Source organism: Aethalodelphis obliquidens, unplaced genomic scaffold, assembly GCF_003676395.1.
Source record: "Aethalodelphis obliquidens isolate GAN/ISIS:26980383/991018 unplaced genomic scaffold, ASM367639v1 scaffold6, whole genome shotgun sequence".
Classification (NCBI taxonomy): Eukaryota; Metazoa; Chordata; class Mammalia; order Artiodactyla; family Delphinidae; genus Aethalodelphis; species Aethalodelphis obliquidens.
The window spans coordinates 72,769,061-72,795,487 of record NW_020837950.1 but is presented as its reverse complement, the minus strand read 5'-3'; the positions used below and the strand labels follow the sequence as shown (position 1 = coordinate 72,795,487).

At 59.8% G+C, this 26,427-nt stretch overlaps 1 protein-coding gene across 2 annotated transcripts in view; it reads right to left on the bottom strand.

Annotated features, from left to right (window-relative positions):
• SH3TC1 (SH3 domain and tetratricopeptide repeats 1) overlaps positions 1-17,278 on the bottom strand; it is a 36,228-nt gene extending 18,950 nt beyond the window's left edge. Inside the window, exons 1-9 of one of the 2 annotated variants that reach the window (XM_027103805.1) lie at positions 17,145-17,278; positions 11,382-11,566; positions 7,763-7,834; positions 5,338-5,465; positions 3,956-4,061; positions 3,057-3,203; positions 2,266-2,446; positions 1,389-1,465; positions 401-596 (exon numbers count right to left, since the gene is read on the bottom strand). In XM_027103805.1, the coding sequence (XP_026959606.1) occupies positions 401-596; positions 1,389-1,465; positions 2,266-2,446; positions 3,057-3,203; positions 3,956-4,061; positions 5,338-5,465; positions 7,763-7,834; positions 11,382-11,520 (1,046 nt within the window). In that variant the 5' untranslated portion in view covers positions 11,521-11,566; positions 17,145-17,278. The remainder of the gene's footprint in view (positions 1-400; positions 597-1,388; positions 1,466-2,265; positions 2,447-3,056; positions 3,204-3,955; positions 4,062-5,337; positions 5,466-7,762; positions 7,835-11,381; positions 11,567-17,144) is intronic. The other variant, XM_027103806.1, reaches the window with a different exon arrangement.
• Between the last annotated feature and the right edge of the window lie 9,149 nt (positions 17,279-26,427).

Genomic DNA, 26,427 nt, shown 5'->3' with positions numbered 1-26,427 from the left:
CAGAGGGAGCTCGGCCCTGGCCACGCCGTGATTTGGACGTCCGGCCTCCAGTCTGTTGTTTTAAGCCCCCAGTCTGTGGTGCTGTCCCCGCAGCCCCAGGACACCCGTGCACGTGGACACCTTTGTATTTCAGGGACCAACCCTGGCAGCACTTGGAGGAAGGGCAGGAGGGGTCCAGACAGGAAGCTGAAGCCATGCCCTGGGGACAGCGGGGTGGCCCTGGGCTAGGCCCAGCCCTGGGGACGGAGGTGGGAGTGACGACCAGGAAGAGGGGCTGGGGAGGGGCAGGAGGTGCCATCCAGGACACTGCAGGTCTGTCACCTGGGAAGCAGGTGGACGGGGTAGGCTTCCCACGGGGGCAGGGGTGGAGTCAGAAGGGGGCGAGGCCTCAGCCACTCACTCAGACGCTTGGCCCTGCGCTCTGATGAGGCTCGTCTGCACAAAGGCGACCTGGCCAGAGGCCGCGTGCCGGCCCAGGCACCAGGGCAGGCCGGGCACCTGGGCGCCCAGGATCTCGATATGGTCACCGCTTCGGAAGGTCATCTCTTCGGGCCCTGAGCCCTGGCAGTCCGCCACGGCCGAGGCCAGGCCCACAGCTGCAGGAAGGAGGCCACACAGTCAGTGCTGGGGGGGATAGGGACGGGCGGCCCTCGGCCACAGGGGTGGTGTCCCGGCCAGGGAACATGCCGTCCTGCTGAGGAGCTGATTCAGTACCTGGCCAGGGTGCGGGGCTGCCGCACACGAGGGGCTGGACATCCACGCGGTACCTGAAGCGGGGGCCTCTTTATCCCCACGCTGAGGATAAGAAACTGAGGCCTGGGGCTGTCGGCCTCCAAGGCCAGGGCCCACCCAGGGCAAATCCAGCTGTAAGTGTCCTCCCATGGGGCCTTATGTCCACTTAACAGGTCCACAGGCCACCCAGACACCAAGCAGCCTGGGGCAGAGCCAGTGCACTGGACCAGGGACCCAGGCCGTCTTTTCTAAACAAGACCCCTGCCTCTCGCTCCTCCATTTGCACATGTGGCGAATTCAGCCGGGGCCCTGCCCACCCCACCTCCACCGTCTGAGGGCCCTCCGAGGTGTCTGACCCAGTGCCAGAAAGAGAGCAGAAGTTGCAGAAGTGCTGGTCAAATAGGGTGTGGAAGTTACTCTCTAGAGGCGGGGTGCCCAGGGACCCCGGCCTGGCCTCCCCGCGTGCTGTGTGAGTTTGGACCAGCCAGTGGACCTCTCTGAGCCTCTGTTATTGCCTCAGGAACTGGAGGGGATTCTAGCTACCTCTTCTGCCTTGGGGAGGATTCAGGGTGGGCACAGAAGCTTCGGGAATTCTGGCGCCTGCCCTTCCTCACCCACCTCTTCCCCAGGGGAGGAGGGCCAGTGGAAATACTTACCCATCGGCTGGATGTCCGGCGTCACAGGTCCACCCATGGAGTCGTTGATGGGGTCCCAGGGGACCCTAAGAGCCCACCTGGAGTGGGATGAGAGAGGATTTTAGGTTTAGGGCAGATTGAAACTGTGTGTAGGCTGGACAGGTCAACGGCCCCCAGGGACCCGAGCGAAATCCACCACCTGCCCCCACTGCACGTGTGCGCGCACACACACACATACGCCCAGGTGTGCGGCCTTCAGCTCCAGCCATGCCCCACGGCCCCCAGCCCAGGTGTCTCCTGCCGTCCCTCACGCTGGCATCCTCGGGGACCTCCCTCCATCACCCCGGGAGAGAAACTCAGCCACAGACTGTCATTTCATAGACACTGAACATGAGGAGATGCAGTTTCTCTCTTTGCTTTGGCCGCCAGGAAGCTCAAGCCAAGTTTACGCCCCACGTTCAGCACACGAGCATGAACTTGCGTGTTACCTGTCCCTGCCTTCCCCAGGCCGTCCCTGCCTTGGTTCTTATCTGCACACATACCTGCGTGCTCCCTTGCTATGAGCACAGGCTATGTAGCTCCCGCAAAAGCTTTCCAAAACAAGCTAGAACCGGAAGCCAGAGCCCCATGTTGTACACTCCCAGGCCATCCCATCCCAGGACAGCGCTGCCGGGAGGTGTCGCTGTCCTGTTGTGCAGGTGGCAGCCCCGAGGCCCAGAGAGCCGAAGCCACACACTGAAAATAGCAGAAGGGGTCGTGGCCAGGCCTGCCTCGGGCTCACACCGGTCCCCGTCTACCCGCCTTGGCCTACGGTTGGACCCGGGCCTGGGGGAGTCTCCGGGAGGCCGGACAACATGCTGGACCCACAGGAAGCAGAGAAACAAAGGTCGGTACCTACTGATGGAATGGAATCAAGGGCTCCGCGGCTGTCCGCTCCTCTGAGGATGTGTTGTGGCTGGGGGCCAAAGAGTCCACTGGCAGGGCCGCCTCTGCCCGGGGAAACCCCGAAGCCTGCCCGAGGGGCTGGAGGCCGTTCATCACTTTCACATGGTGGTCAGGACACAGCACAAAGAAAGGCCCTTCAAAGCGGCAGAGGGTGGTCATTCAGGCAGCTGGACACAGGTGCAGCTGTAGTTTGCAGGCGGGACTACCTGTTCTCCACCAGGGATACCTGCAGGGGTTCCCCCACCCCAGTTTCTGCATTCACAGAAAGACAGTGGAGGCCCCAGGGGCCCAGACCTGGAGGCTGGACCTGGGCTGGAGTCCCCACTCCGCCGGGACTTGCCCGGGAGCCTGGCTCAGCCTCAGGCTCTCTGGGCCTCAGTTTCCCTGTCTGGGCTCTGAGGGGCTCGACATGTGATCCCAAGGGCCCTTCCTGCTTGGACCGCAGCGGCCTCCTCTTGTCCGCTCTGTGGCTGGGGAAGGGCAGGCAGCCAATGGCCAGTTTGCTGCGGCCTCGGGGCCCAACTGTGAGGCCACCAAGGTACTGGGAGCAATAGCTCGGTCAGGAACTCGGGCTTGGGGGGCGCTGGCCAAACTCCTTTTCTGTTATTTCTTGGGGGGCTTTTCCTTGCCCCAAGCGCCCTCAGTCTCCGGCACCTCCAGAGCCCTTAGGCTGCCCGTGGCCCCGGGGCATCCCCAGCCCGGCGAGGAGCTGCCCAAGGTCACCATCGCCTGCACAGCACTCACCTTCCTGGAAAAGGAGGCTCTCGTGCGTCAGCTTCAAGGCCTCGTCATCCACGTGGACTTGGATGGCCGTCTCCTGGTCCTCATCAGGCTCGAGCAGCCAGAAGGTCTGGTCCACAAGCAGGTTTTCCAGGCAGTGATGAGTGAAGCCTGGAGCAGACAGCCCTGGTTACCAGTGGGCTCCAGGCCGGCGGCAGGGAAGCCCTGATGGCTGGGTGTTGGCCGAGCCCTGCGCAGACCAAGCCCAGGGAGATGGACCACCCAGTCCTTGGGGACTCGTGGTACCGTCCACTACCTGGGCAGGCCACAGGTCAGACCATCTGGGCTGCGAGAGGAACAGCCGTGATGGTGGACAGCTCATCTGCCTCCCTGTGCCCTGGGAAGTTCGGGCAGGGTCTAGTTACTTCTTCTAGGACCCTCGGTCTCCTCTTCTATGAGATGGGACGGGAGATCAAGGAGATCACGTGCGCTGCAGGCGTGGGCACAGCCCTGCTCCAGGGGCACAAGAAACGGTCACTGTGAGTCTAATTCCTCACTTCCTCAGCCCTCAGGTTCCTGAGGGAGTGCGGGAGTGGGGCAGCAAGTTTCCCCAGGAGAGGCACTTAGACAGCCAAAGTCTCCCTTAGAACAGGGAATGTTTCAGAAAGAAAGCACTTGGGTTGAGGTTGAAACAGGGTTTCCTGGTCTGTGATCGGCCAGTGAGAGCTCAGCTGCCCTGGGGGCGAGTCGCCCTCAGACCCATGTGCATCTGCGACTCCGCCCATCACAACCTCACTGAGAACAGATGACGTCCGCAGAGGCCATCATGAACTAACTTAGTTTAAAGTCCCGACTGGTAACATAAAATGCTTGGTGTGTGACACGCGTCCCCATGATGGGGTCTGCGAGGGTCACCGCCTTACCGAGAGCGTGGTAGGTGGAAAACTTCCAGATTTCTTCAAAAGTCTTAAACGTCACCACAATCCGATCCTGGTCACTGTGGATGGACAGCAGCCTGGCCGATAGCTCCTTACGGGGAAGAAACAGAAATGAGAAACAGTCCCAGTGGCTTTGGGGCATCTGCCCATCAGGAGGACGGAGCCACGCAGTAGAAACGTTTTGCAGAAGTGACCCTGGTGGGACTTCCCTGGTGGGGGCCGGTGGGTAAGACTCCACGTTCCCAATGCAGGGGGCACGGGTTCGATCCCTGGTCAGGGAACTAGATCCCACATGCCGCAGCTAAGAGTGCATGCTGCAATGAAGATCTCGCTCGCCGCAACTAAGACCCGGCACAGATTAATTAGTTAATTTTTTTTTAAGTGACCCTGATATGGACAGCAAGCACAGAGCTGATCCCTTTACAACCAAGCTGCTCCTCTCCCGCTTCTCAAGCCAGCTGTGGCTCCCCAGGGCTGTACCAAGCCCCACTCCTTCCCTGAGCTCACAGCCTCCATGCCCTGGACCTGCACCCTCTGTGGCAGGTCCAGCATCCTCTCTCCTGACACCCATCCCATGAACACTCCTGGTGGTGCTGGGGCATTAGAAGTGACACCAGCTGACTCTGACCAAGGGGGAGAGGGTACTATTATCATCTCCATCTGGATTAAGAAATAAGGTCCCGGTTCCTTTCCGAGGTCTGACCCTGGGACAGCCGGGATTCAGCCCAGAGCCAGCGCGCACCCAGGACAGGCATCACAGGGGCAGCCCCCCTGCAGAGCACCGTGCTGGGTGCACCGTGCCTGCTGCTCGCAGGTCCTCACGGCAGCTCCGTGGTGTGATAAAGCTAAGCGTCTCCCATATGTGGCTGAGGAAGCTGCGTTCACAGAGGCTGAGGGACCTCGGCCAAGGTCAGGCCAGGCTGAGCGCAAGGCCAGGTTGTGGCCTCTCAGCTCTAAGCCATGGGGAGGTCGCCCAGCTCAGCCTCCTTCCCCCCAACCACCTGACAGACCGTCCATCACCAACAAACCAAGCAGAGAATTAAATCAACTCACAGCCGTCCTTTTTGCTCCCTATGAAGAGACTCAAACTCCTAGCAGGGTGGGGCGTCCATGGAGAAAGGGACTGGGGCATTCAGGAAGTGGTGGCCCACGTGTGCCTGGGGCTGTGTGACCCTCGTTCCCGGAGCCAGACAGCCAGGAGAGCAGACGGGGGAAAAGTCACCCCGGTGGTGGTACCATCAGGTAAGGTCTGGACACCATGGACAGACCTCCTCCTACGTCCACTGCCCTCTCCTCCTCGACCCCATTCACAAGCGTGGATCCCCTGCACCTCTGCCCGCCCAGGCCCCCCGAGGAGCCAGACTCACCCCGAGAGCACGGGCCACCTCCCAGCTGTCATTCTCCAGAAGACGGAGCCGGCCCCGCAGGACCTGCTGCAGGCTGGGGTCGGGCAATCCGCTTTTCCTCTGCACAGCCAGCAGCTGCAAAGTCAGGTCTGGAAGGGGAAGATGAAGGTGGGCAGTTTCCCTGGCCCAGGCCAGTTCTGTGGGGTGCTCTCCCCTCCCTGAGGGCCCTCGCCCACAATCACGGGGACCCGGATTCACAGCCCACGTGCACTGCCTGTGAGAACTCTGCACAAGTGCTTTTCTCCCCTGAGGCCCAGTTTCTTTGGTGGTAAATGAGTTACGTGCTACCCACATTTTACAGAGATGGGAGGAAGTGGACTGTGTCACAGCCCCAGGACAGGCCAGCACAGGGCAGGCATTCAGCAAATGGTCCCAAGTCACCGTGACCTCCAGCCCCGACTGCTTCCACGCCTGGGCTCCAATGGGACCTCCAAGCTCCAGCAGACACCCCACGGGCATCCTAGAACTCTTCATCGCCCCCCGCACCCAAAACTGGCTTGTTCTCCTTTCTTTACCATCTCCAGAAGGACCGCCTCCCCCACCCTGCTCAGACCAACGACACCTCCTTCCCTCACACACCACTGGCTGGTCCACAAGCAAAGCCCACTGACCCACCTGCAAGACCAGGCCGAATGCACCATGCTCACCCCTCACCGTGGCCCCGCCCCACAGGTCCTCCTGAGCAGTGTCTGAGCCCTGGCCCTCCCTCCAGATGGTTCTCTGGTCCACAGAGGGCCAGAGGGTCCCCTCCCAGCCAGCTCTGGCTTATGGAACGCCTTGGCTCTCAGCCCTCCGGGCATTGCTGTTCCCCAGAAATTTCTGCAGCAATGGACATGTTTGCTCTCTGCACTGTCCTGCACAGAGGCCACCAGCCACATAGGGCCCTGAGCTCTTGAAATGTGGACAGTGTAATTGAGGAACTGGATTTTTAATTTTATTTAAGTTCAATTTAAACATAAACAGCCACATGTAGCTACTGTATTAGACAGCACAGCCCCGGTGGTTTTGCCTCTCGGGAAGAATAAAATGCGGATCCTTTCCACCTTTCCACGCACAGCCTGGAGCAGCCTGCGCGTCACCCCGCCCCCGCAGAGCCCCACCTCTCCTCCCCCTCCCTTCCAGCCTGTGGCCGCCTCTCTGATGCCCTGAGACATGGAGGCATTCCCCCCCCTCAACCCACCCCAGGGCCTTTGCACTCACCCTGTCCTCCACCTGAAGCACCCTCTCCCAGACCAATTCCTGGCCTGGCTGGTGCCCTATGATTGGATCCCAGCTCAAATGTCCCCTGCCCACCCACACCCTGTCCCCCTGAGAGGCCTCCTGGCCGCAGGGATCCTCAGATCATGGGCTGTTCCAAAACTGGAGAGGGGAGATGAAGGGGAGAGGATGGGAAGGGGGAGGGGAGAAGAGAGAGGGAGAGAGGAAGAGGGCCAGGACGCGGAGAGGGGGAGGGAGATTCCTCACACCCTCTGAATAAGCCTTGCACCTGCCTTGGAATTTTCCAGCTAGGGGACCCTCGAGCAGACATCCCCATCCCCTCCTGGGGGGCAGGGCAGGAGCAAAGGAGCACATCTGGGATCTGGAATCAGGCCCCTCCCCCAGCAGGAAGCCAGCCCAGCATTTCCCAACCGGTTCTAACAATTGACCCCTCCTACTCCCGTAAGAGGGTGGGGTTGAATTGTCAATCTCATAATAATCTCCCTCGTTGCTCAACAGTCCTGGTCATCCCGAGTGACCACAGGCAGCGCTGCCCACCCGAAGGAAAAGCCGGAGGACGGGCGGCTGTCACGGCCAAGGTGGGCGGCCGACAACGCTGGGGTCTCCATGCCCCCCACAGCTGGGGCTCGGGAGTCGGGTCTCCGGCGTTAGGGGCTTCTTGCTGCCCCCCTCCGCCCATCAGCGCCCTGCGGAAGTCCCGCCGTTCCGTCCTCGGAGCCCCTCCCCGGAAGCAGTTCCCCGATGCCTCTCCTGAGGGCCCTTGCCATCCCCCTGCCCCCCCAGGGTGTCCCTCCTGGGGTTTCACTTCCCCTGCATGCAGCCTCCAGGGCGTGCCCCCCTCTTGTGTGGGCAGATGCAAACACAGAGTCGAGGGAAGCCCTTTGCACGTGCAGGCGAACCCTGTCCCCAAGTGAAAAATGCAGAGTCCTGGGTCCTACCCCAGACCCCGGCAGGATCCAGGCATCTGTGTTTAACAAGCTTCTCCTCCACATTCAGGGTGACCTTAAAGCAGGGCGTCCACATTAGGAAGCCTGGGTTAGACGCTCCTGAACCAGAAGCCCACGGGATGGGTGAGGCCGGAGGGAAGGGGGGACGCCCAGGGATCCCACATTCACGTCCCCAGCCCAGACTTAACACTGACGCGTGGCGTAGCGCCCAGGACGTCTACCTGTGGGGTAGGAGCCCATCTGGCCAGGAGAGGGCCCAGCAGCCGGTGGAGAAACGCCAGGGGTGGCAGCGTCTGTAACAGAGCAGGATCCTGTGATTAAGGTGAGAACAGGCAACTCTCAGCTACAGGCGCCAGCCCCCAGGTATTTCCAGAAGAAAGGTATGTCCACACCCTTATAAACCACCGTTCACACCCTTCCTCCAGGGTCATAAAGCCCAACAAGGTCGGAGGCTATGAGTCTCCTGCTGTGCCGTTACTAATTACCCTACCCTAGAGGCTTCTGGAAACAACAGTGTTATCTTGCTGTTCTGGGGTTTGAGACGGGTCTTGCTGGGACAAAACAAGATGCGGGCAGGGCTGGTTCCTTTCTTCTGGAGGCTCCAGGAGAGAATCTGTGTCCTTGCTTCTCCAGCTTCCAGAGGGGCCCGCATTCCTTGGCTCGAGGCCCCTCCTCCATCCCCAAAGCACAGCATCTCCAACCTGTCTGTGACTCTGACCCCAGGATAATCTTCCCGTCTCACGATCCTTAATCCCCTTTGCAAAGTCTCTTTGGCCGCGGAGGTAACGTGTGTGTGTGTGTGTGTGTGTGTGCGCGCACAGGTTCTGGGGACTAGAATGTGGACTTCTTTGGGGGCCTTTACTCTGTTGACCACAGAGGACAGGTGACAGCCCAGGGGGAACTCGGGGTCTGTGGCAGATGGGGCTGCATTCTGATTTTGACTGGCCTGTGAGGCCGGTCCTCTGCTGGTTGTCTCTGCCCCCAGCCCCCAGCCGGGAAGCCAGCTCCCAGTCTGCATCTTGGCCAGGCCCCTCCACGCACACACCCGTCTCTGCCCTGCTCGGTTCTCATCTGTACAATGGGATGAGCAATCAGGGCCTTCAGATCAAAGGGGATCTGATCTGGAAGCACCTGTGGTTCCGAGAGACGGTGCTGAACCTCACTGCAGCCTCTTCACCCCGGGGAAGTACCGCTCAGCCGTGGGCACGGTGCTGCCACGTTGGCCTTGGACCGTGCAAAACGATAGGCTCATTTCTGCTCTCTCCCCACCTACATTATACCAGCCCTAAGCCTGTGTGGTCAGAGCCCATTTCCAGCCCTTCCTTGCTCTGCATCCCCAGAGCGGGGGCTCAGAAATGCCTGTCAAATCCGAACAAGGGCACGGCACCCAGATCTCGGCTTTAAGCTCCGTCCTCCCCCTGAGAAGCCAGGGTTCCTTGAGGAACGGCTGATTCCAGGGCTACGACAGGGAGAGCAGAGATGAGATGTGAGCCTCTTTTTGTCCCAGAAAGTAGGATGTGCTCACAGGATGCTGGAGGTGCATCACAAGACCAAATCGGGGGCAATATGAACAACAAAATAAATAATGACAGCAACTGATAGAGTCCAGAGAATGAAATAAAGACCTCTGAGCCCACCCACGCTAAGATAAATCAATGAATACCTGGGGAGAGGGGACAGCTCTTCTTTTCAGTGGTAGGTCCATTAACAAATGTCAAAATAACGCAGCATTAGAAAGTCACCACTTAGCAACCATCGTAATGTCATGATTTCAGTCAAGAACCTTGCACGGATGATAAAACTAGTCCTTGATTAGGACCAGAGGAACCGGCTAGTCACAAAGTCCCCAAGTATCTTCCCACGGGCTCCTTACTCATGACAAAGGGAAGAAGGGTGACGTTGACAGTGACATGTACGCTGTCAAACATCTCCTTAATCAAGTGATGGACGTGAGCCGTGAACGTCACCAGGGACCAGACAAATGGACATCGAGGTCTCCTGGTCGGCCGCACGGAGAGGAACCGAAGACTTCTGCGGTATTTCTGCCCAGAGTGCCTGCCTGCAATCCTGAAAAAACAGCCACGCTTGAACTGAGCTGTACCCAAACGTTCTACAGAATATACCTGGCCCAGAAGCTTCAAAGTATCAACCTCCAGGTTAGAAAGCTCCACAGGCACGTGGCCACAGCACGCAGAGCCTGACCAGGGTTTTCTTTGGTGGAAAGGACGTTACGGGACAGATGGCAGGATGGGAGTGAGGTCCGTCTGCAGATTAGATAATGGTGTTGTTTAAACCAGGAGAGTTGGAAGTTTGAAAAAATTGCACAATGGTTCTGTACGAGCAGGTCCTGGTTTGAGGAAACACACACGCCAAAGCACTGGGGGATAAAGGGGCATCGTGTCTGCAGTTTACTCTTAAACTGTCCTGAAATATAAATAGATCTGTAAATGCAGAAAGAGAGAAGGCAAGCGTAGTAAAATGTCAACATTTGAGGAACCTGGGTGGGGTACATGGGAATTATTTATATTATCTCTTGTGACTTTTGTTGTCAATTTGCAAAAGAAGCTGAAACGGGAAGGGGCTCTGGGTGGATGGGGTGAGAGTCCACTGGCCACTTGGCTACTCGGGGCCAGAGAGCCCAGGAAGACAGGAGGGGCTCCCAGACCCCGCTGCCTGGGCTCACAGGTCCACCCCAATGCCAGCCAATGCCAGCTGCGCTGTGGGGCAGCTAGGGCAGGAAACACTTGGCAACACGGTCAGAATGCTTCTGGCTTGGCCGCGGCAGCGACGGCAGGAATCCCCGTGCTCCAGGACTCACGGCCCCTCCGGGGCTGGGCTGCCGTGCGGGAGGCTGGTCTGGCCCCCAGGCATCCGGCGGAACCCAGCTCCTCTGTGGCGTGCTGGCGAGCACTGGAAGGCGCCCGGCCCAGTGGGATCCCCAGGCCAGGCAGGTGTCTGACTACAGGAGTCAGCACCCACGAGGCCACCCCGACCTTTCCCATCTCCGCTAATCGCCAAGGTGTAAAAATTCCGCTAATCGCCAAGGTGTAAAAATACCTCTAATCGCCAAGCATGCGCGGCGTCAGGCTCTGGGCCAGGCACCGAGTATGAGGTTTTGTTTCCATCCTCCCAAAGCATCGATCCTTCGTCATTCCAATATGTGCTCAGCTGCTATGTGCTGAGCCCTGGAGGCAACTAAGCAGGTGACCAGGCTGAAGGTGACGATGTGACGAAGGGAAGCCCAGGGAGGGACAGGAGGACAGGCTGTCCTGGGCTCGGGGAGGGGCCTGGGCCCACCTCAGCCTTCCCCCCGCCCTTCCCTCCTCGCCTCCAGGACCCAAGAAGTTAGGGAGAGGGGTCCTGGAGATCTCCTAGGCCACCCCTCGGGTTTCCACGTCACGTGGCCCAGCCCTGCTCCTGGCACAGCCCCTCTCGCGCGCACATGGGCAGGTCGGGTGGGAGACGGCTCTGCCCTGGTCACACCCCTCATCCTCCGCTGTTCAGGAAGTAATCCTGCCCGGGGCCTGGCCCAGGCCCTGCTTCCTTCCCCTCCCTGGGCCTTGGTTTGCGCTCCTGGAAGAATGAGGGACGCCCCGTCCTGAGGAATCCCCGGGACTCACCTCCAAGGACAAAGCAGAACTGTGGGCACCCAAAGCTGCATTTCTAGAGGTTCCAACCCCTGCCCCTCCCGCCGCGCCCTGGAGAAGCACCAGGTGGGCCCCCATCTGTCGTAAATGCTCACTGGGCATCTCCTCCTTCAACACAAGCACTGACAGTGCAGGCGTCCAGCGGCATCCTGGGTGCAATGGACGGCAGGGTGGACGCACACGCCGCACTCACCGCTTCCCAAGGTAGCCTTGGCCTCCTCAGGCCCTGCTCGCCCCCAGACGGCTGACGCACTCGCTCCCGCTCTCTGGACCTCGCGGCCACCGCTGCCTCCCGGGGGCCCCACGGGCCCCCTCCCCGTCAGGCCCTCCATGACGCAGTGGACTCAGCGTCAAGGGCCCGGCATGCCGGGCTGGCCTCTGTGGAGAGAAGAGAGTGCAGGGGTCAGCAGTGGGGACCTCTCTAAGAAGACAGGCGGCCGGCACCAGCACAGATCTGCCGCCAGAGTTGGGGGAAGAGGAGAGAACGCCTCCTCTTTGCCTGGTGGACCCTTGAGCATCCTTCCAGAGCTCTGCTCACCGGCCACTTCCCCTCCAGACAGCACAGTCTGGGCGGGTAGGGGCCATTCTCACTCATCAACAGACCCTGAGGAGGTAGCTCAGATCCTGGCACCTGGAGGCTGCTCAAAACCTTCCCACCGGGGCTCCCCTAGTGGCGCAGTGGTTAAGAAGTCGCCTGCCAATGCAGGGGACACGGGTTCGAACCCTGGTCCGGGAAGACCCCACATGCCGCGGAGCAACTAAGCCCGTGCGCCACAACTACTGAGCCTGCGCTCTAGAGCCCGCGAGCCACAGCTACTGAGCCTGTGCACTGCAACTACTGAAGCCCGTGTGCCACAACTACTGAAGCCCATGTGCCACAACTACTGAAGCCCGTGTGCCACAACTACTGAAGCCTGTGTGCCACAACTACTGAGCCCACATGCCACAACTAGTGTAAGCCTGTGCGCCTAGAGCCCGGGCTCCGCAACAAGAGAAGCCACAGCAACGAGAAGCCCACGCACCGCAACGAGCGCGACACGGAAGCAACAAAGGCTGTGTGGGAACAGGGAACAGAGCAGGTGTCCTCTTGGGACATTCCGGGACCGTGGTTTAGAGATAAGCCCACTGCACCTCCCACCCACCGAGGGCTGGGAGGGACAGACTCCCCCAAAGACAGCGCATCTCCTGAGAGAAGAGTACGCAGCTCCATTGCATACGGGGCTCAGCTGGGCTGTGACTCCAGCCTCGGATTCCCAGGGGGTCCTGCTGCTCCTTACAACTAAGTCCGCGTCCTGGGGGCCTCAGTGGGCCCCGTTTCTCTCACCGGAAGAGGACTTCACCCTGTCCAGTTTTGCAGGAAATGGGCCAGGTCCCATGCTGCCCGTGAGGGGAAGAAGCAGGTGGCAGAGGGAGGGAAAGGAGGAAGTGGCCGGGGAGGAACCAGAGACCGCTCCCCACTCCCGGGGTGCCCTTGGGCCTCCCCCCGAGAGCCGGTCAGTATGCACCACTCTTTCCTGGGGCCAGAGAGGAGTGAGGCCCTTTCCGACCCGACAGACGGTGCTGCCAGGGTCTGGGGTTTGGTCACCAATTAGAGGACACAGCAGGACACAGAGCCCCTTCCAGGCACAGGTGACAGGGAGGGCGGGTGTGCAGCCTGGGCTGGGGGCTGAGGCACAGAGGCAGAGCCCCTGCCCCCATCCACAAGGACGGGAGTCAACTACGCCCCCCTCAGTTTCCACCTCGGGGACAGAGGGGACAGGAATGGCCCCGCTCACTCACACAGAGGTGGGCAACAGCAAGGCCGGGAAGCAAGTGCAAGAGAAGGTCCTCTTGTCAGGTCTCTGTTCTCTGATGAAGAGCTGGGAGGGTTCAACCCCAAACCCCGACCAGGCCGGCAAGAATTCCCTCTGCACAGAGCGGGACGCACAGGGAGACAGGAGAGCGCACCTCTGAGCCCCTTTCCTGGGGACAAAACTGCAAACTGGAGAGCAGGTGTGGCCTCCTCCAGACCCACACCCCGTCCTGCAGTGGGTGCTGGGGAACAGGGGGCCCAGCAGAGACCAGAGGACGCTATGAGGAGCATGGGGCTCAGAACCCACTGGGCCTGCACAACCCCGAGAGCCCCTGGCCGGCCTCCCGGCTCCACCTGCTTCCTGCAGCAGAGAATGGGCAGCAGATGCGGGGGCGGATGGCGGCAGCTGTCGCGTCACCTCGGGGCTGGGGGCTGGGGGCTGGGGCAGAGGACACGGGGCACGCAGGGTTGCGGGGGGCACAGCACTGAGCGCCCCGTGAACGCACAGAGGAGCCACCAGAGCGTCTTAAACCCTGAGAAGGGCTGCGTTCTATCCCTTGGAAGTTTCGTTCCTGTATTTGTGCAGAAAGGACAGAGGAGAGAGTGGAGGTGGGACCGGCGAGGGGTGGAGCCTTGGGTTCACTTCCCTGCCTCGAATTTTCACCAGGGTCAGGGAAGCTGGACCTCCGTCAGACCCAGCAAGGAGTATTTTCTTCAGAACTACGGACCCAAGGCTGTCCCAGGGCGGTGGCGAGTCTCCACAGGCCCCCAGAGGGCCTCAGACGCAAGTATTTGTCAACACCTGCATGCGCCAGGTGCCTCAGCCAGGTGCACTGCAGCCGGCGGGGAAAGGACATCACCCCGTTCTACAGATGGAGAAACCGGGCTGGGCTCCGAGGCGGGGGGCAACTCAACCCCCTACACACACACACACACACACACACATATATATACTCTCACATTAACACTCTCTCACACACTCACATCCCCCCCCACACAGACACCCCTGTCCATGCCCACCCTGCTACCCTTCTAGGCAGCCCCTCGCCCCCAGGGAGGAGGGAGGAGGCCAGAGGGTGCTCCCTTGCCAGAGGAAGAAGCAGCGTGGACCGGCAGGTTCCAGGAACGCAGCACTGCTGCAGAATTCTCCAGCAACCTTTGTTAAATGTCCAATGTCATTTCAAGCCCTGGTGCCTTGCACTCCCTGTGCCCTGGTCCCCGGGGGCCATCCCCGCCCTTGTCACGCACGAAGACCTCCTGGCATCTTTCAGGGTGCCGCTCCATCTGCCTGGCCCTCCTCAGCCCCCAGCCAAGCCATCGTCTGTTTCCTTCCTCTCTTTACTCTGAAAACGGCGAGCCCCACACCTGTCATCGAGGGCACCGTGGCCTGGTCACAGGTGGGTGTCGGGACCGGGAAGCACGCAGCTACGCGGCTTGGAGGCCAGGCTGCTATCCCCGCTGTTCTGCTCTTCTGAAGCATCTCAGTAGGGCACTTGGACCCGTTGTCCTGCACAGGTCCTGTTTGTGGGGTCTCTATAACCCCCAGCCGGGGTCCTCGTCCCCCCCTCTCTACAGCCAGGCATCTTGCACAACCCACACCCAAGGCGTCTGACTCTTGTCCCCGCCTCCGCCCAGGAGTCAGGACCAGCCCATCAGCGCCTGTGTCCCTGCCCCACAGGCCTGCCCCCAGCAGCTCAGGGCTGGTTTCCTGAGAAAACAGAAGGCTTCGGGGCTCAGGGGACTTCCCACTCTTGATGAGGGGCCTGCCCATCAGGCAGGGCTGCCGGGGACAGTCGTAAGCGTGGGGTTCCTGGTCACAGCCCGCGTGAGGAAGTGGGCTCTGTCTCCCTGGGAGGGTCCCTCCCTGCTGGGTCCTAAAATAGCCTTGCTCAGCCCAACAGGCTGCCGGCTCCCGACTGCAGGAGGGGCCGCCCAGCCCGCAGCCTGGCGGGTGTCCAGAGCCCCCACGGGCGGCCCTGCGGAGACTCAGGGACTGTCCTTCCCTGTGGCCTCTGGCCCCTTTGCTCTGTTCACTGTTGGGCCACCCGATGCGTCAGCAACAGGCCCCAGGTCCCAGCCAGCACCCAAACCCAGGGGACGGGAGTTTGGCACCAGAACACCGCCCCATGCCTCAGTTTACCCACCAGAGAATGAGAATGAAAACACCACCTACAAGGAGGTCAATGGATTAAAGGCTGGTGCTCCTGGGTTACAGCTGCGTTTAATAAATGCGGGCTGGACAAAGGGAAGAGATGGTTTGGGGAGGTCTGGCCAGAGCTTTCTCTGGACCCGTACTGAGCAAATGCCTCGAGGGCCATGCAGACCTCGTCCACCTCACCAAGAAGCACCTCTTGAGGGTTGTCTGGTCACCCCCTGTACTGGGGTGACCAGTGCACCCCCAAAGTCGTGTCCACCGCTAACCTCAGAAGGTGACCTTATTTGCGGTACGCGGACCTCTCACTGTTGCGGCCTCTCCCATTGCGGAGCACAGGCTCTGTACGCGCGGGCTCAGTGGCCATGGCTCACGGGCCCAGCCGCTCCGCGGCAGGTGGGATCTTCCCGGACCGGGGCACAAACCCGTGTCCCCTGCATCGGCAGGCGGACTCTCAACCACTGCGCCACCAGGGAAGCCCAGGTGACCTTATTTGGAAACGGGGTCTTTGCAGGTGAGGTTAGGATGAGGTCACACAGGACCGAGGTGTCCCTGCATGCCTGGGGTCCTTATAAGAAGAGGAGGGACACAGGCACACCTGGGATGCTGTGTGACGATGGAGCCGGAGGCCAGGGCGATGCGCCCCACAAGCCCAGGGTCGCCTGCAGCGGCCAAGAGCTGAAGGACCCTCCCTCAGAGCCCACCCCCCCGGGAGGGGGGCACCCTCCCCACACCTGGGCTTCAGACTTCCAGCCTCCAGAACTGGCGGAGAATTAACTTCTGTGGTCAGAAGCCCCCAGTTTGTGGCCCTCTGTTACGGCAGCCCCAGGACAGTAGTCGCCCTGGGTGCCCCGCGCCTTGAATTTCTCTGCCGTAAAGTTGGCGTTTTGGGAGGAGGATTAAGTGACCTCAGGCCTCAGACGCCGGCTCAACACCGGATACAGGAAGCCTTGTCATGGTCGGGAGCCGCCGCCCCGCAGCGCTGAGTGTCCCCGCTTAGTCCTCATGACGGCCTGCGGGAGCAAGCGCTGCGCCCATTGCACAGAGGAGCCATGACGGCTCCGTGAGCAGCTGTGCTGACTCCGTCCGGCCGGGGCGGCTCTGGTGGGATCTAAACCCAGGAGGGTCTGAGTCCAGCCCTCCACACCCACTCTGAACCTGAGCGCACCCTCTACGGCTACGCCTCTATCCACAAGCTCAGCCACAGCAGGGCCCCCCGTACCCAGCCCCCCGCCCCGTGGGAGGCTACGCCCCAAGGGACCCGCAACACTAACTCCCGCCAGTGTGGCTTTGCCATCTGTCATCTCTAGGAAACTCCCACAGACAGGGCTTGGGGCTCCCGGCGGAGGGGGCCGGGGGTCACTGCAGGCCGGGGGAGGGTCTCAGTGATGTGCTGGGACCACACACCCAGGGCAGGACCTGGTGCTCTGAAGCCTTGGGTCTGGATTTCCCTAGAACCTTCCGGTTGGGGCCCCTGGTCAAGTCACTCGTCCCATTTGTTGATGGAGAAGAGGCCCAGGGGCGGTGACCTCAGAGTGGCCAGGTCACAGCTACAGCGCCACCCGGGCCGGGACACGTGGTGTCTACCAGAGGTGGCGTCAACCCAGGGTGGAGGCCCACTTGAGGCCCCCTAGACCCGGAACCCTGCTTGCTGGCGATGTTCCTGCGTCCTGGCCAGACCTTCGGGACGCGCTGGCTGGCTGCCTGCGTGAAGTGGGGGACAAGCGAGATCACGGGAGCGACTGTGCTTTGTCAAACCCGACATCATTACTGAGGCCATGGCTGCCGGCCAGCACGGGGTGCTCCCAGAGCTCTGCCCGGGAGTCCGCTAACCAGTGCCCACAGCCTTCGGGCCTTCCCAGACTCCACTCCTTCTCCCTCCCGATCCTAAAAGGTCAGAAAAGTCTCCAAGAAAGTGAAAGGCAAGACGGCTCAGATCCGACCGTGGCAAGACCCAGCTTTGTGGACGACGCCTGCTCGGCCGTCCTCGCCCGCCCGTCAGCGCCCCGTACCTGCGCCCCGCTCTGCAGGACCGCGGCACCAGGCGGCCGCTCCCAGCTCCTCACTGGCTCGCCCTGCAGGCCGTCTCCGCCGCCCGAAGCCCAGCTGACTGCACAGTGGCCGCCACCGGCCCCTCTTCCTGCCCTACTTCCTCCCTGCACCCGTGCCTCCGGAGAGAGGCAGGCCCCACGCTGCTGCACCGCCCCCAAGGGCTGGTTGATCATTAGCTCCGTCCTGGACCAGCTCCAGGCCCTGCCCCGCCTGCCCAGGGCCCGGCACCCAGCCTCAGATGTGGAGGCCACACCGCCTCAGCTGCCAGGATTGGGGAAGTCTGACAGCTGCCCCGCCAACCTCAGCTCTGCTCTCTCTTCCTCTTCCACTTACCGCACACACGTGCACACACACGTGTGCACACACAAGACATACATGCGCACACGTGTGTGCGTGCATGCGCATACGCGCAGCTCCTTCCTCTGCCCCGGTGCTGCCCCGGCCCGTTGGCCCAGTCAATGGGAACGCACACAGGGCACAGTTGGGCGTCTGCTGTCCTTCCCTCTTTGTCTTTCCGCTGGGCTCCAGGCCCGACCTGGGTTTGACAGCAGGGGATTTCAGCCCTGCCTGGGAAGCCAGAACTGGGTCTCCTGGGTCTCAGACAAGAAGCAGGAACTGAACACGGGTCGGCCCCTGGCCCTAGCCTCCCATGTGCTCTCAGGCCCTCACGGAGGCAGGGGTGTGGCTCTGGTTGCTGGCCCCAGCCCAGACCCAGGAATCAAGAACAGAGGGCCACCTTCTCCGTCCTGTGCTTGAGAAAGGCTGGACTTTCACTCATGGCCTGGCTTCATGACCAGGAACGTCTCTGAGTTCAGTGGTAATGTGCCCATTTTACAGACAGGGAAACTGAGGCCTGGGACATGATGTGGCATGCCCAAGGCCGGTGGTAACTAGAAGGTGAGCCCAGAACCAGGTCTGACCGACACCGAAGCCCCCGGGCTTGGCTTCTAACTGCAGCACTGCTGGGGCGATTGCTCTCTGTCACGGGGAGGGGGTTGCCATGTACGCTGGGATTTTAGCAGCATCCCTGGCCTCTACCAGCTGAAGCCGACCCCAGCTGTGACAACCATTCACATCTCTAGACACTTGTCTCCTGGGGGCAATGTCACCCAGAGTGAGAACCACTCAGGGCCGAGATATTTCTGGATGACCCCCTCCCCGCCCCGTCCGTCCTTCCTCAGATCAACTCCCAGCATTAATGCAGTCACCCCAATGTCACAAACTTCCTCCCCTCCCCAGTGGGCCAGAGCCCAGGCGTGAGGGGGCAGCTGGAGGCGTGTGGGCGCGTGGCCAGCTCACACCAGCGAAGCCCCCACTGAGGGCCAGCATGAGGCTCGAGCCCCTCTCGGAGCAGCTCTGGCCGCTGAGGTCCAGGGCAGGCAAGCCACTCCCTCCGGGGGCCCCAGAAAGGCCAGGCCCGGAGCTCGGGCTGCCCACACCCCCAGCCCAGCCGGGCCACACCCCACACGCCACCAACATGCTCGGGGACCACAAGGCAGGAGCCAGAGGTTCTAGGTGGCCATTTTCACAGTCCCCTAAGACCACAGGCCAAGTAATGGGGGAGGATTTCACGCCACCCCCTGGGTCCCAGGGGGTCAGGCAGCCGCTCCCACCAGCAGCTCTCCCTCTCCGCCCCAGGGAGGTGCGGCCTCCCCAAGCCTGGCCTCTGTCTGTGGATTGGGGCCCCCTAGTTCTCCAGCCGCCTCTCCAGAGCCCCACATTGTGCGGAACATGAGCTGCTCGCTTCTGCTCCCTTTGTTTTTCTGGAAACTGTGTTGAAAGAGGCCCCAGATGGGCTCCACAACCATAAAAGGGTCTGGACGCGTTTCCTCTCCTGGCCATTGTGCCCCGCTGCGGCCCGAGCCCCCGTATCCTGTTTGTCTCTGTAGCTGCATTCTTGGCCCAAGGCCGAGGGGGTTTCCAAGAGCCTCCCCCACTGTGCCCAGCATCCTTCAGCTCTGCATACCGTACCCCAACTTCACAGCGTGTACCCCAACTCTACAAGTGCACCCTAATAGCCTTCCAGAGGAAGAATGTGAGCCTTTCCAAATAAGGGGTCCCTCCTGGAAGTTGCACCACAGGGCAGCCCCGTACAGCCCTGTGTGCAAGAGGCTGGTTTCAACCCCAGCCCAGCCCAGGTTTCGGGTGCCCCTGAGAGAGCCTGTCACCCCCTGGGCCTCACTTCCTCCCTTTTAAATGGTCAACTTGGGCTTAGAGATCTCTAAGTGCCCTCCCAGGTCAGCAGCTCTGATCCCTGCAGGGTTGTAATAAATTCCAATTATCACTTGCCAAAAAGATGCTGGATGCATGGATTGTAGCCATTCCAGTGTATTACCACCATCCCACTGGACTGAGTAGCAAACGGGCTTAGGAGAGGCAGGACCTGCCCCGGATCAGGTCACACAGTCCCCAGGCTGACACCAGGGCTGTCCAGGGCCAAAGCGGACCCCTGACACTCTAAGGCATGAGACACACGGCCAGAGGAAGAGCTCTCAGGAACTTCCTGTGGGAAATCCTGTGGCCACCCGCCAGCAACCCAGCTGCAGCTTCTCTTTAACCATCCCTGTGGGTCCGAGGTTGCCCCCTCCCACCTTCAGCCCGCCTGGACCCTGCTCTGCCATTGTGGACGGAGGTTCCCAATGAGCTCCCAGGACGGCTCCCGCCTGATTCCTAGACCATAGACGCTGGCCCTGGGCTGCCATCCAGAGCTGGGGGACAGGGGCTGTGGGGTGCCCTGCCTTCCATCCTCTGCTTATGTTTTAACTCATGGAGCAAATAGCAACAACTGTGGTCCTACAAAGACAAAAAGCAATTTCTAATTTTATCATGTCATCTTAGAGCATTTTCAGTCCTCTGGGGCTGTATCAGCACAGTCTTGGGCCAGGAAAGGTGACCTAGCCCAACCCCCAGGCCCAGCTGTGATCCTCTGGACAGCCTCCCTGGCACGTGGTCCAGCCTCTTGGGGGGTCCCACACTCTGCCTTGTGACTGCTCTGCACTTTGGGGTTCAGAGCTACCCCTGCCACCACCCATCTTGGCTCCATCATCCCAGTTCTGACTTCAAGTCCCCACCCACAAGGGGGCTCCGACAAGTTGGGGTTACAGACTTGGAAACAGACTGGGATGATGTAGCACGATCTGTGCAGTGCCAAAGGAAGGGGAAGAAGAGGGAGGCGAAATCTAGGAAGGCTTCCTGGAGGTGGAAGCGCCTCAGCTGACTCTTGGAGGAAGAGGGACTAGGCAGAGAGAAGGTGTAAAGGTCTGCCTGGGGACAGGGCCAGCCAGAAGAGCACATGAGCCTGGCCTGCTCCAGGTACGCAGCTTGCTGAAGCATCCCACAGCCACTTCTGGCGGCTGCAGATTCTGGGGGCAGGTCACCCTCTCGCCCTGAGGGTTAAACTACAACAGGCCATAAACATAAATGGTGAATCCCAGGAATGCAGAGGCCCTGGGGAGGGGGTGGGTTAGGGCTGGGGGACAGGACGACTCCCTGCTGGGTCTCTGCAACAGCCCAGACAGTGAAAGCAAGATGTACAGGTGATTCTAGAACAGGGGCAGCAGATGCTTTCCACAAAGGGACAGAGAACAAATAGGTTTGGCTTTTCAGGTCATAATGTGGGATCCACCAGAACCCTGCAGTTACAGCCTGAAATCAGGCTTAGGTGATAGGAAATGACTGGGCCTGGTCCAGTGCCAAGAAAACCTTATTTGCAAAACAGGGGTGGGATTTGGCCCTGGGTATAGGCCCTGCTCTAGAGAATGGGGCGGGATGGGGAATTCATGGAAAAGCCCCTCAGGATCACCCTGCCACTGACGCAGGAAGGAGTCACCACAAAACATCCCTTGCCACCCCGGAATTGGGACGTGGAAAGGTTCACCATTAGGGAAACAGGGAAGAACGGAATCTGACTCCATGTTGGATCTGTTTCTTTTACTTTAATCTTTGCTTTTTGTTGCTTTTGTTACTATAATCGCTAAAAGGATGCTGCCTATAGCTGCAAGCGTAGGTAATGGCCTGCCTCGGGGAACCCTGCCCCTCTGCCTGAATGTTAAACGAAAGTGCCTTTGTTCACCTCACAGGAAGACATTCTGACCCTGCCCACCTGTGAATGGCTGCAGAAAAGAAATTAACACATCCCCTCCCGGAGGCTGGCCAGGCCAGGAGATATTTTGCAAGACAGGCAAAAAAAAAGCCTTTTTGCTTTACTTCCTCCCTGTCTCTGTTCTATAAAAAAAACTGGCATAAGACCCAGATAAGATGGTACTCTAGGGGACTTCCCTGGTACTCTAGGGGACTTCCCTGCTGGTGCAGTGGTTAAGAATCCACCTGCCAATGCAGGGGACGTGGGTTCAAGCCCTCCAGGAAGTTCCCACATGCCGCGGAGCAACTAATCCTGTGCGCCCCAATTACTGAGGCTGCGCTCTAGAGCCTGCAAGTCACATCTACTGAGCCCGTGCACCACAGCTACTGAAGCCCGCGTGCCTAGAGCCCGTGCTCCGCAACAAGAGAAGCCACCGCAATAAGAAGCCCGCGCACCTCAACAAAGAGCAGCCCCTGCTCGCCGCAACTAGAGAAAGCCCACGCGCAGCAACGAAGACCCAACGCAGCCAAAAATTAAATAAATTTATTTAAAAAGAAAGATGGTACTCTAGGACATTAGTCCGCCATCTTCTCAGACGCCCGGCTTTCCAAATGAAGACGCTATTCCTTGCCTCAACATCTCGTCCCGATTCATGGGCCTGTAGTGCAGCGAGCAGACCGAGCTTGGATTCGGTAACATTAGGAGAGCATCTCAGTAGAGAACGGTGGAGCCTGGAAGACCAGTAATGGCCAGAGCTGAAGACCGTCCTGTGCTTGATGCCGGCTCAGGACACGATACGGGAAGCTGCACCCTTCCTCCCGCCTCCCGCTGGTTAGGACTACAGCTGCTAAATTATCGACGGTTACCGAGAACCGGCACTTGAGGATGTTCCCCGTAAACACAGGCGATTGGCTGCGAGGTGGCAAAGTCCGTCCTTCAGGCTTCGGGGGAACTGAGACTCGGGCAGAGAAAGCCCCTCACCCAAGGTCACAGGAGGGGGTGAATCCAGTACTCCCACTGGTCCACGCCAGGCAACGCCCCGTCACCTTTCCTGGTCTCTGGCTCCACATCTGTCAGATGCAGATGGGACCCGACTAAAGCAATCTCGCAGAAAGACACTCCTGCCAAGGCCAGCGCATTCCTGAGCCCCACCCGGGTCTAAGGAGCAACCTGCCTGAGACGTCCTTCCTTTGCACAACCAGGTCTGAGGTCGGAGCCCCGGACGGAGAGAGAAGCTGCTCGTCTGGAACCAGGCACCCGGCTGCCGCTGGACCTGCCGCAAGGGCTAGAACCATGCGTGTGCTCAGCAGAGCTCGGTCCGTGTTTGTTGTTTCTGGCCTTAGCAGCTGAAACCAGGCCCAATCAAAGATGAGCAGAGCTCTAGGCCCCGTGATTTCAGGAACTGCTCTTTGCAAAACAAGGATATCGGGACTAAACAGCCTTTCCAGATGACTGATGGCCACCCGGGCCGGGTCGAAGGCCGGCAGGAAGCGGTCAGCAGTTCCTGTGGACCGGAGACGCCACCCGCAATGGCCGTGGCCCCAGCCCGTCCGGCTCTGTCCGGGCAGGCGTCACCCTCTGTCCAGGAATCGCTGACTCTGCTGCCCTGTCTCCCCTCCTCGGCCCACGAGCTGGCCAGGTGCCTGTGTGTATTTGTGCCTGGGAATCTTCCACATTCAGAAGAGGGGTGCTCCCTCGTCAACACCCCAAATAATGTGACAGGGCACTCGGAGCAAGTTGGTGAGAAAGGACAAAGGTTGTTTTCACAGCCTATAAGGGAGCAAGGTCCGGACTGGCATGTCCTCCTTGTCACATCCTTAGGGGGGCCCTGTGGTACCCACCAGTTCAAAGTAGCCCCCTCCTTTAAAAACTAAGGGACGGGGTGGAAACTCCCCTGGTGGTACAGTGGTTAAGATTCCACACTCCCAATGCAGAGGGCCCAGGTTCAATCCCTGGTTGGGGAACTAGATCCCACATGCCACAACTAAGAGTTCACATGCCACAACTAAGGAGCCAGTGAGCCGCAACTAAGGAGCCCTCGAGCTGCAACTAAGACCTGATGCAACCAACCAACCAACCAAATAAATAAATAAATAAAATAAATATATAAAAAAGAATTAAGGGATGGGGTTCTAAGCGGCCACACAGCTGGCAGTGGCCGTGTCTTAGAGGTTCCTCCCATCATAGGACAGGCTCGCCCCACTGCCCTGGACCATCCATCCCCTGAGTCATGCGTGACCAGGAGGCGGCTGCCTGGAGGAGATGGGAGTAGGGGGCTCCAGACTGGGATGCACGATGTGGCCTTCATGGCTGCCGTTTTCCCTGGGAGCCTGGGGAAGTCACCCAGCTTATAAATGAGACCCCAGGGACACCCCGATCCCGTGGGCCCTCACCCTCCAGGGTACCAGCATTCCCGAAGCGGGGTGTGGCATCCACTGGGATTCTGGGCGTTATCCCAGCCCAGGCACCAGGGGATGGATCTCGAACTTGGCTGTGCAAACATTAACCCAGGCCCCAGCACACACTTCCCAGAGACGTCCCAGACAAGACCCACCACTGCAGGTGGGACAGGGCAGGAGGGCTCGGGGGGAATTTCTGCAGGCCCCCCCGATGCCGCTCCCTGCTGTGCCAGGACTACACATGGGTGATGCTGGCTGGGGGCGTAGCCCCCGTTTCAGCCCCCGTGTCATTCATTTGGCGACTTCTCATCTCTGCTCCCTCTGGCGAAACCTCTAGAGCCTTCTCCCCCAGCCAGCTCTGTACCCCTCCTGAGCCTCTCCTCACCCACTCCCCAAAACTGCCCTTGCCCAGGCCGCCAGCACCTTCCGCGTTGCTAAATCCAATGGTTTCGCCCCGTCCTCATCTCGCTGGCCCCTCAGCGGCCACCCTCTGCCTACCTGCCACACTGCTCTGTCTACACTCGTTCTTAGGTGTGAGCGTGAAGGTCGGGGACTTCAGAGCCCTCTGCCCACACTGACAGCCCAGGTGCCACCTCACACCTGAGGGCGATGCCAGGCCTTCCTCTCGGTGGGACTGGACCACTGCCCCCATTGCCCACCACCCACCCCTCCATCCCCCGAATCTCAGAAAACAGCACCACCGGCCACTCAGCACCTGGTCCTTCACTTTCCACTGACCTGTCACACTCAGGCCACCCCGTTCCCCCGATGGTTGGGGTCCTTGGGCTCCCTGATCCCCTGTGCCCCCCACCACTTCCTCTGCATTTGCACATCCTTTTCCTGGTCACCTTCTCCTCCAGGCTGTGACCTCAACTCCTGTCTGTCTCCTTCCTGAATTGCCTCCTTCTGAGGCCTCGCTGACGTGGAAGCCACCCCTTCCCCAGCCCTGAGGGTCCTGGGCACATCTGTGCTGTAACTGGGGTTTCTTTCTAGGCTGCCGCTCGGCTAACACTTGAGGACCCTCAAGGGCACTGCCGGGGAAGTCTGCGAGCGTTTGTTGAATGACTAACAAACAGGCACCTGAACAGGAGCCCCTGTGCGAAGGACCTGCCTGCCCCAGACTCGCAGAAAGGGTAGCTCCCTGAGTTACCGCCTCAGATAGGGCAAAGCCGTACAGGACGCTCACCCGTCTCCTCCTGGCCGATTTGTAGTTCCCCCCTTTCTTCCTGGCTCTCCAGGGTGGCAGCTGGGTGGGATGGACTCAGGTCTCATCCACGGGCCACCGCAGGCTCCGAGCAGCAGCCCCGCTGCAGGTGGACATCCGCACCTGAGCCCTTCACACGCCCAGCCACCCAGCGGCAGGTTTCACAGGCCGTGGCGTGGGGGGCCTGGCTGGAGCACCCACCGATCTGGTGCCACGCCCTGTTTCCGCAACATCATCTCACGTCGTTATGGTACGTTTGTCACAACTGATGAAGCGATATTGATTGATACCTCACCATTAACTGAAGTTCATACTTCATTCGGTTTCCTTAGCTTTTCCCTAGTGTCCTTTTCTGTCCCCAGAGCCCACTGGGGACACCACCTCACACTTCAGTATCGTGTGTCTTTAGGCTCCTCTGAGCTGTGCTGGTTTCTCAGACTTTCCATGTTTTTCATGACTTTTGACAGTTTTGAGGCCTGACCAGGTACTTTTGCAGATTGGACCTCAGCTGGGATTTGTCTGCTGTTTTTCTCAGTCCCTTTACTGTTCATTTTCAACAAACAAAATCTGCTGCGGGTTTTGGTTCCTAGTCAGGCTGGACCCGGCCCTCTCCCAGCAGGTGTTTCTAATTAAACTGCACCTGAGATGCTGACCCCCATATTCCATGCTGGAGGAAGAGGCCAGTGACTCTACAGAAAACCTTGGGGACTGGACACGGGTCCGTGTCCTCGAAATGCATGAAATGATGCTTGGAAGTGCAAAGTGGTCCCAAGAGACCCTTTGTCACCTCCCAGCTCCACAGCCACCGGCATCTGTCAGGACACCCTCAGCGGGGCTGCGGCGAGCCCGGGGTCAGGCCCACCTGAGGCTGGGTTACCAGCCAACTCCTGTAAAGCCGCAGTGTTCACCCTTTGCCTGGCAGCCTCTGGCATCACTCCGCAGATGACTGCCTGCTTCTGAGACGGCAGGGCTCCGAGGGGGCGGGGGCTCTATAACAGTGACTTCTCGGAAATGACCCAGGTGTCAAATCAATCAGCGGCCGCAGAGGGTTGAGTAGGGAAGCCTGGGAGATTTTTTTCAGGTTGCGAAACTCTGTGTGATCCTGTGACAGTGGATACCTGACACCGTGCATTTGTCAAAAGACTTTAAACTTTCTAGCACAAAGTGAACCTGAACGTATGCAAATAAAACAAATTTAGGAGGACAGGGGAATGCCAGGTTGGAGGCAGAGTGCCACAAAACAGTGAACAGTATCACAAATGTACGAAACAGCGTCACCGAAGAGAGGGGAGAGGTACCTGCACATCAGGTTGGCAACGAGTGGAGGCTGAAGGTTGAAGGCAAAAGACCTCACACATGGGCCCTGGGCTCAAGCTGGTCGTGTTGTTCCCCACGGGGGCCTGGGTTACAAAATCTTACGCTTCTATACGTGTGTCCAGTAATCAGAATGTGAATAATTAAGTAAATGGGTGGTGGGTGGTGACAGCCGGGTTTCTCACTGTTGGAGTGGGAGCTACAGAAAACCAAGGAGAGGAGGCTGGAGTGATCCATGGGTGACG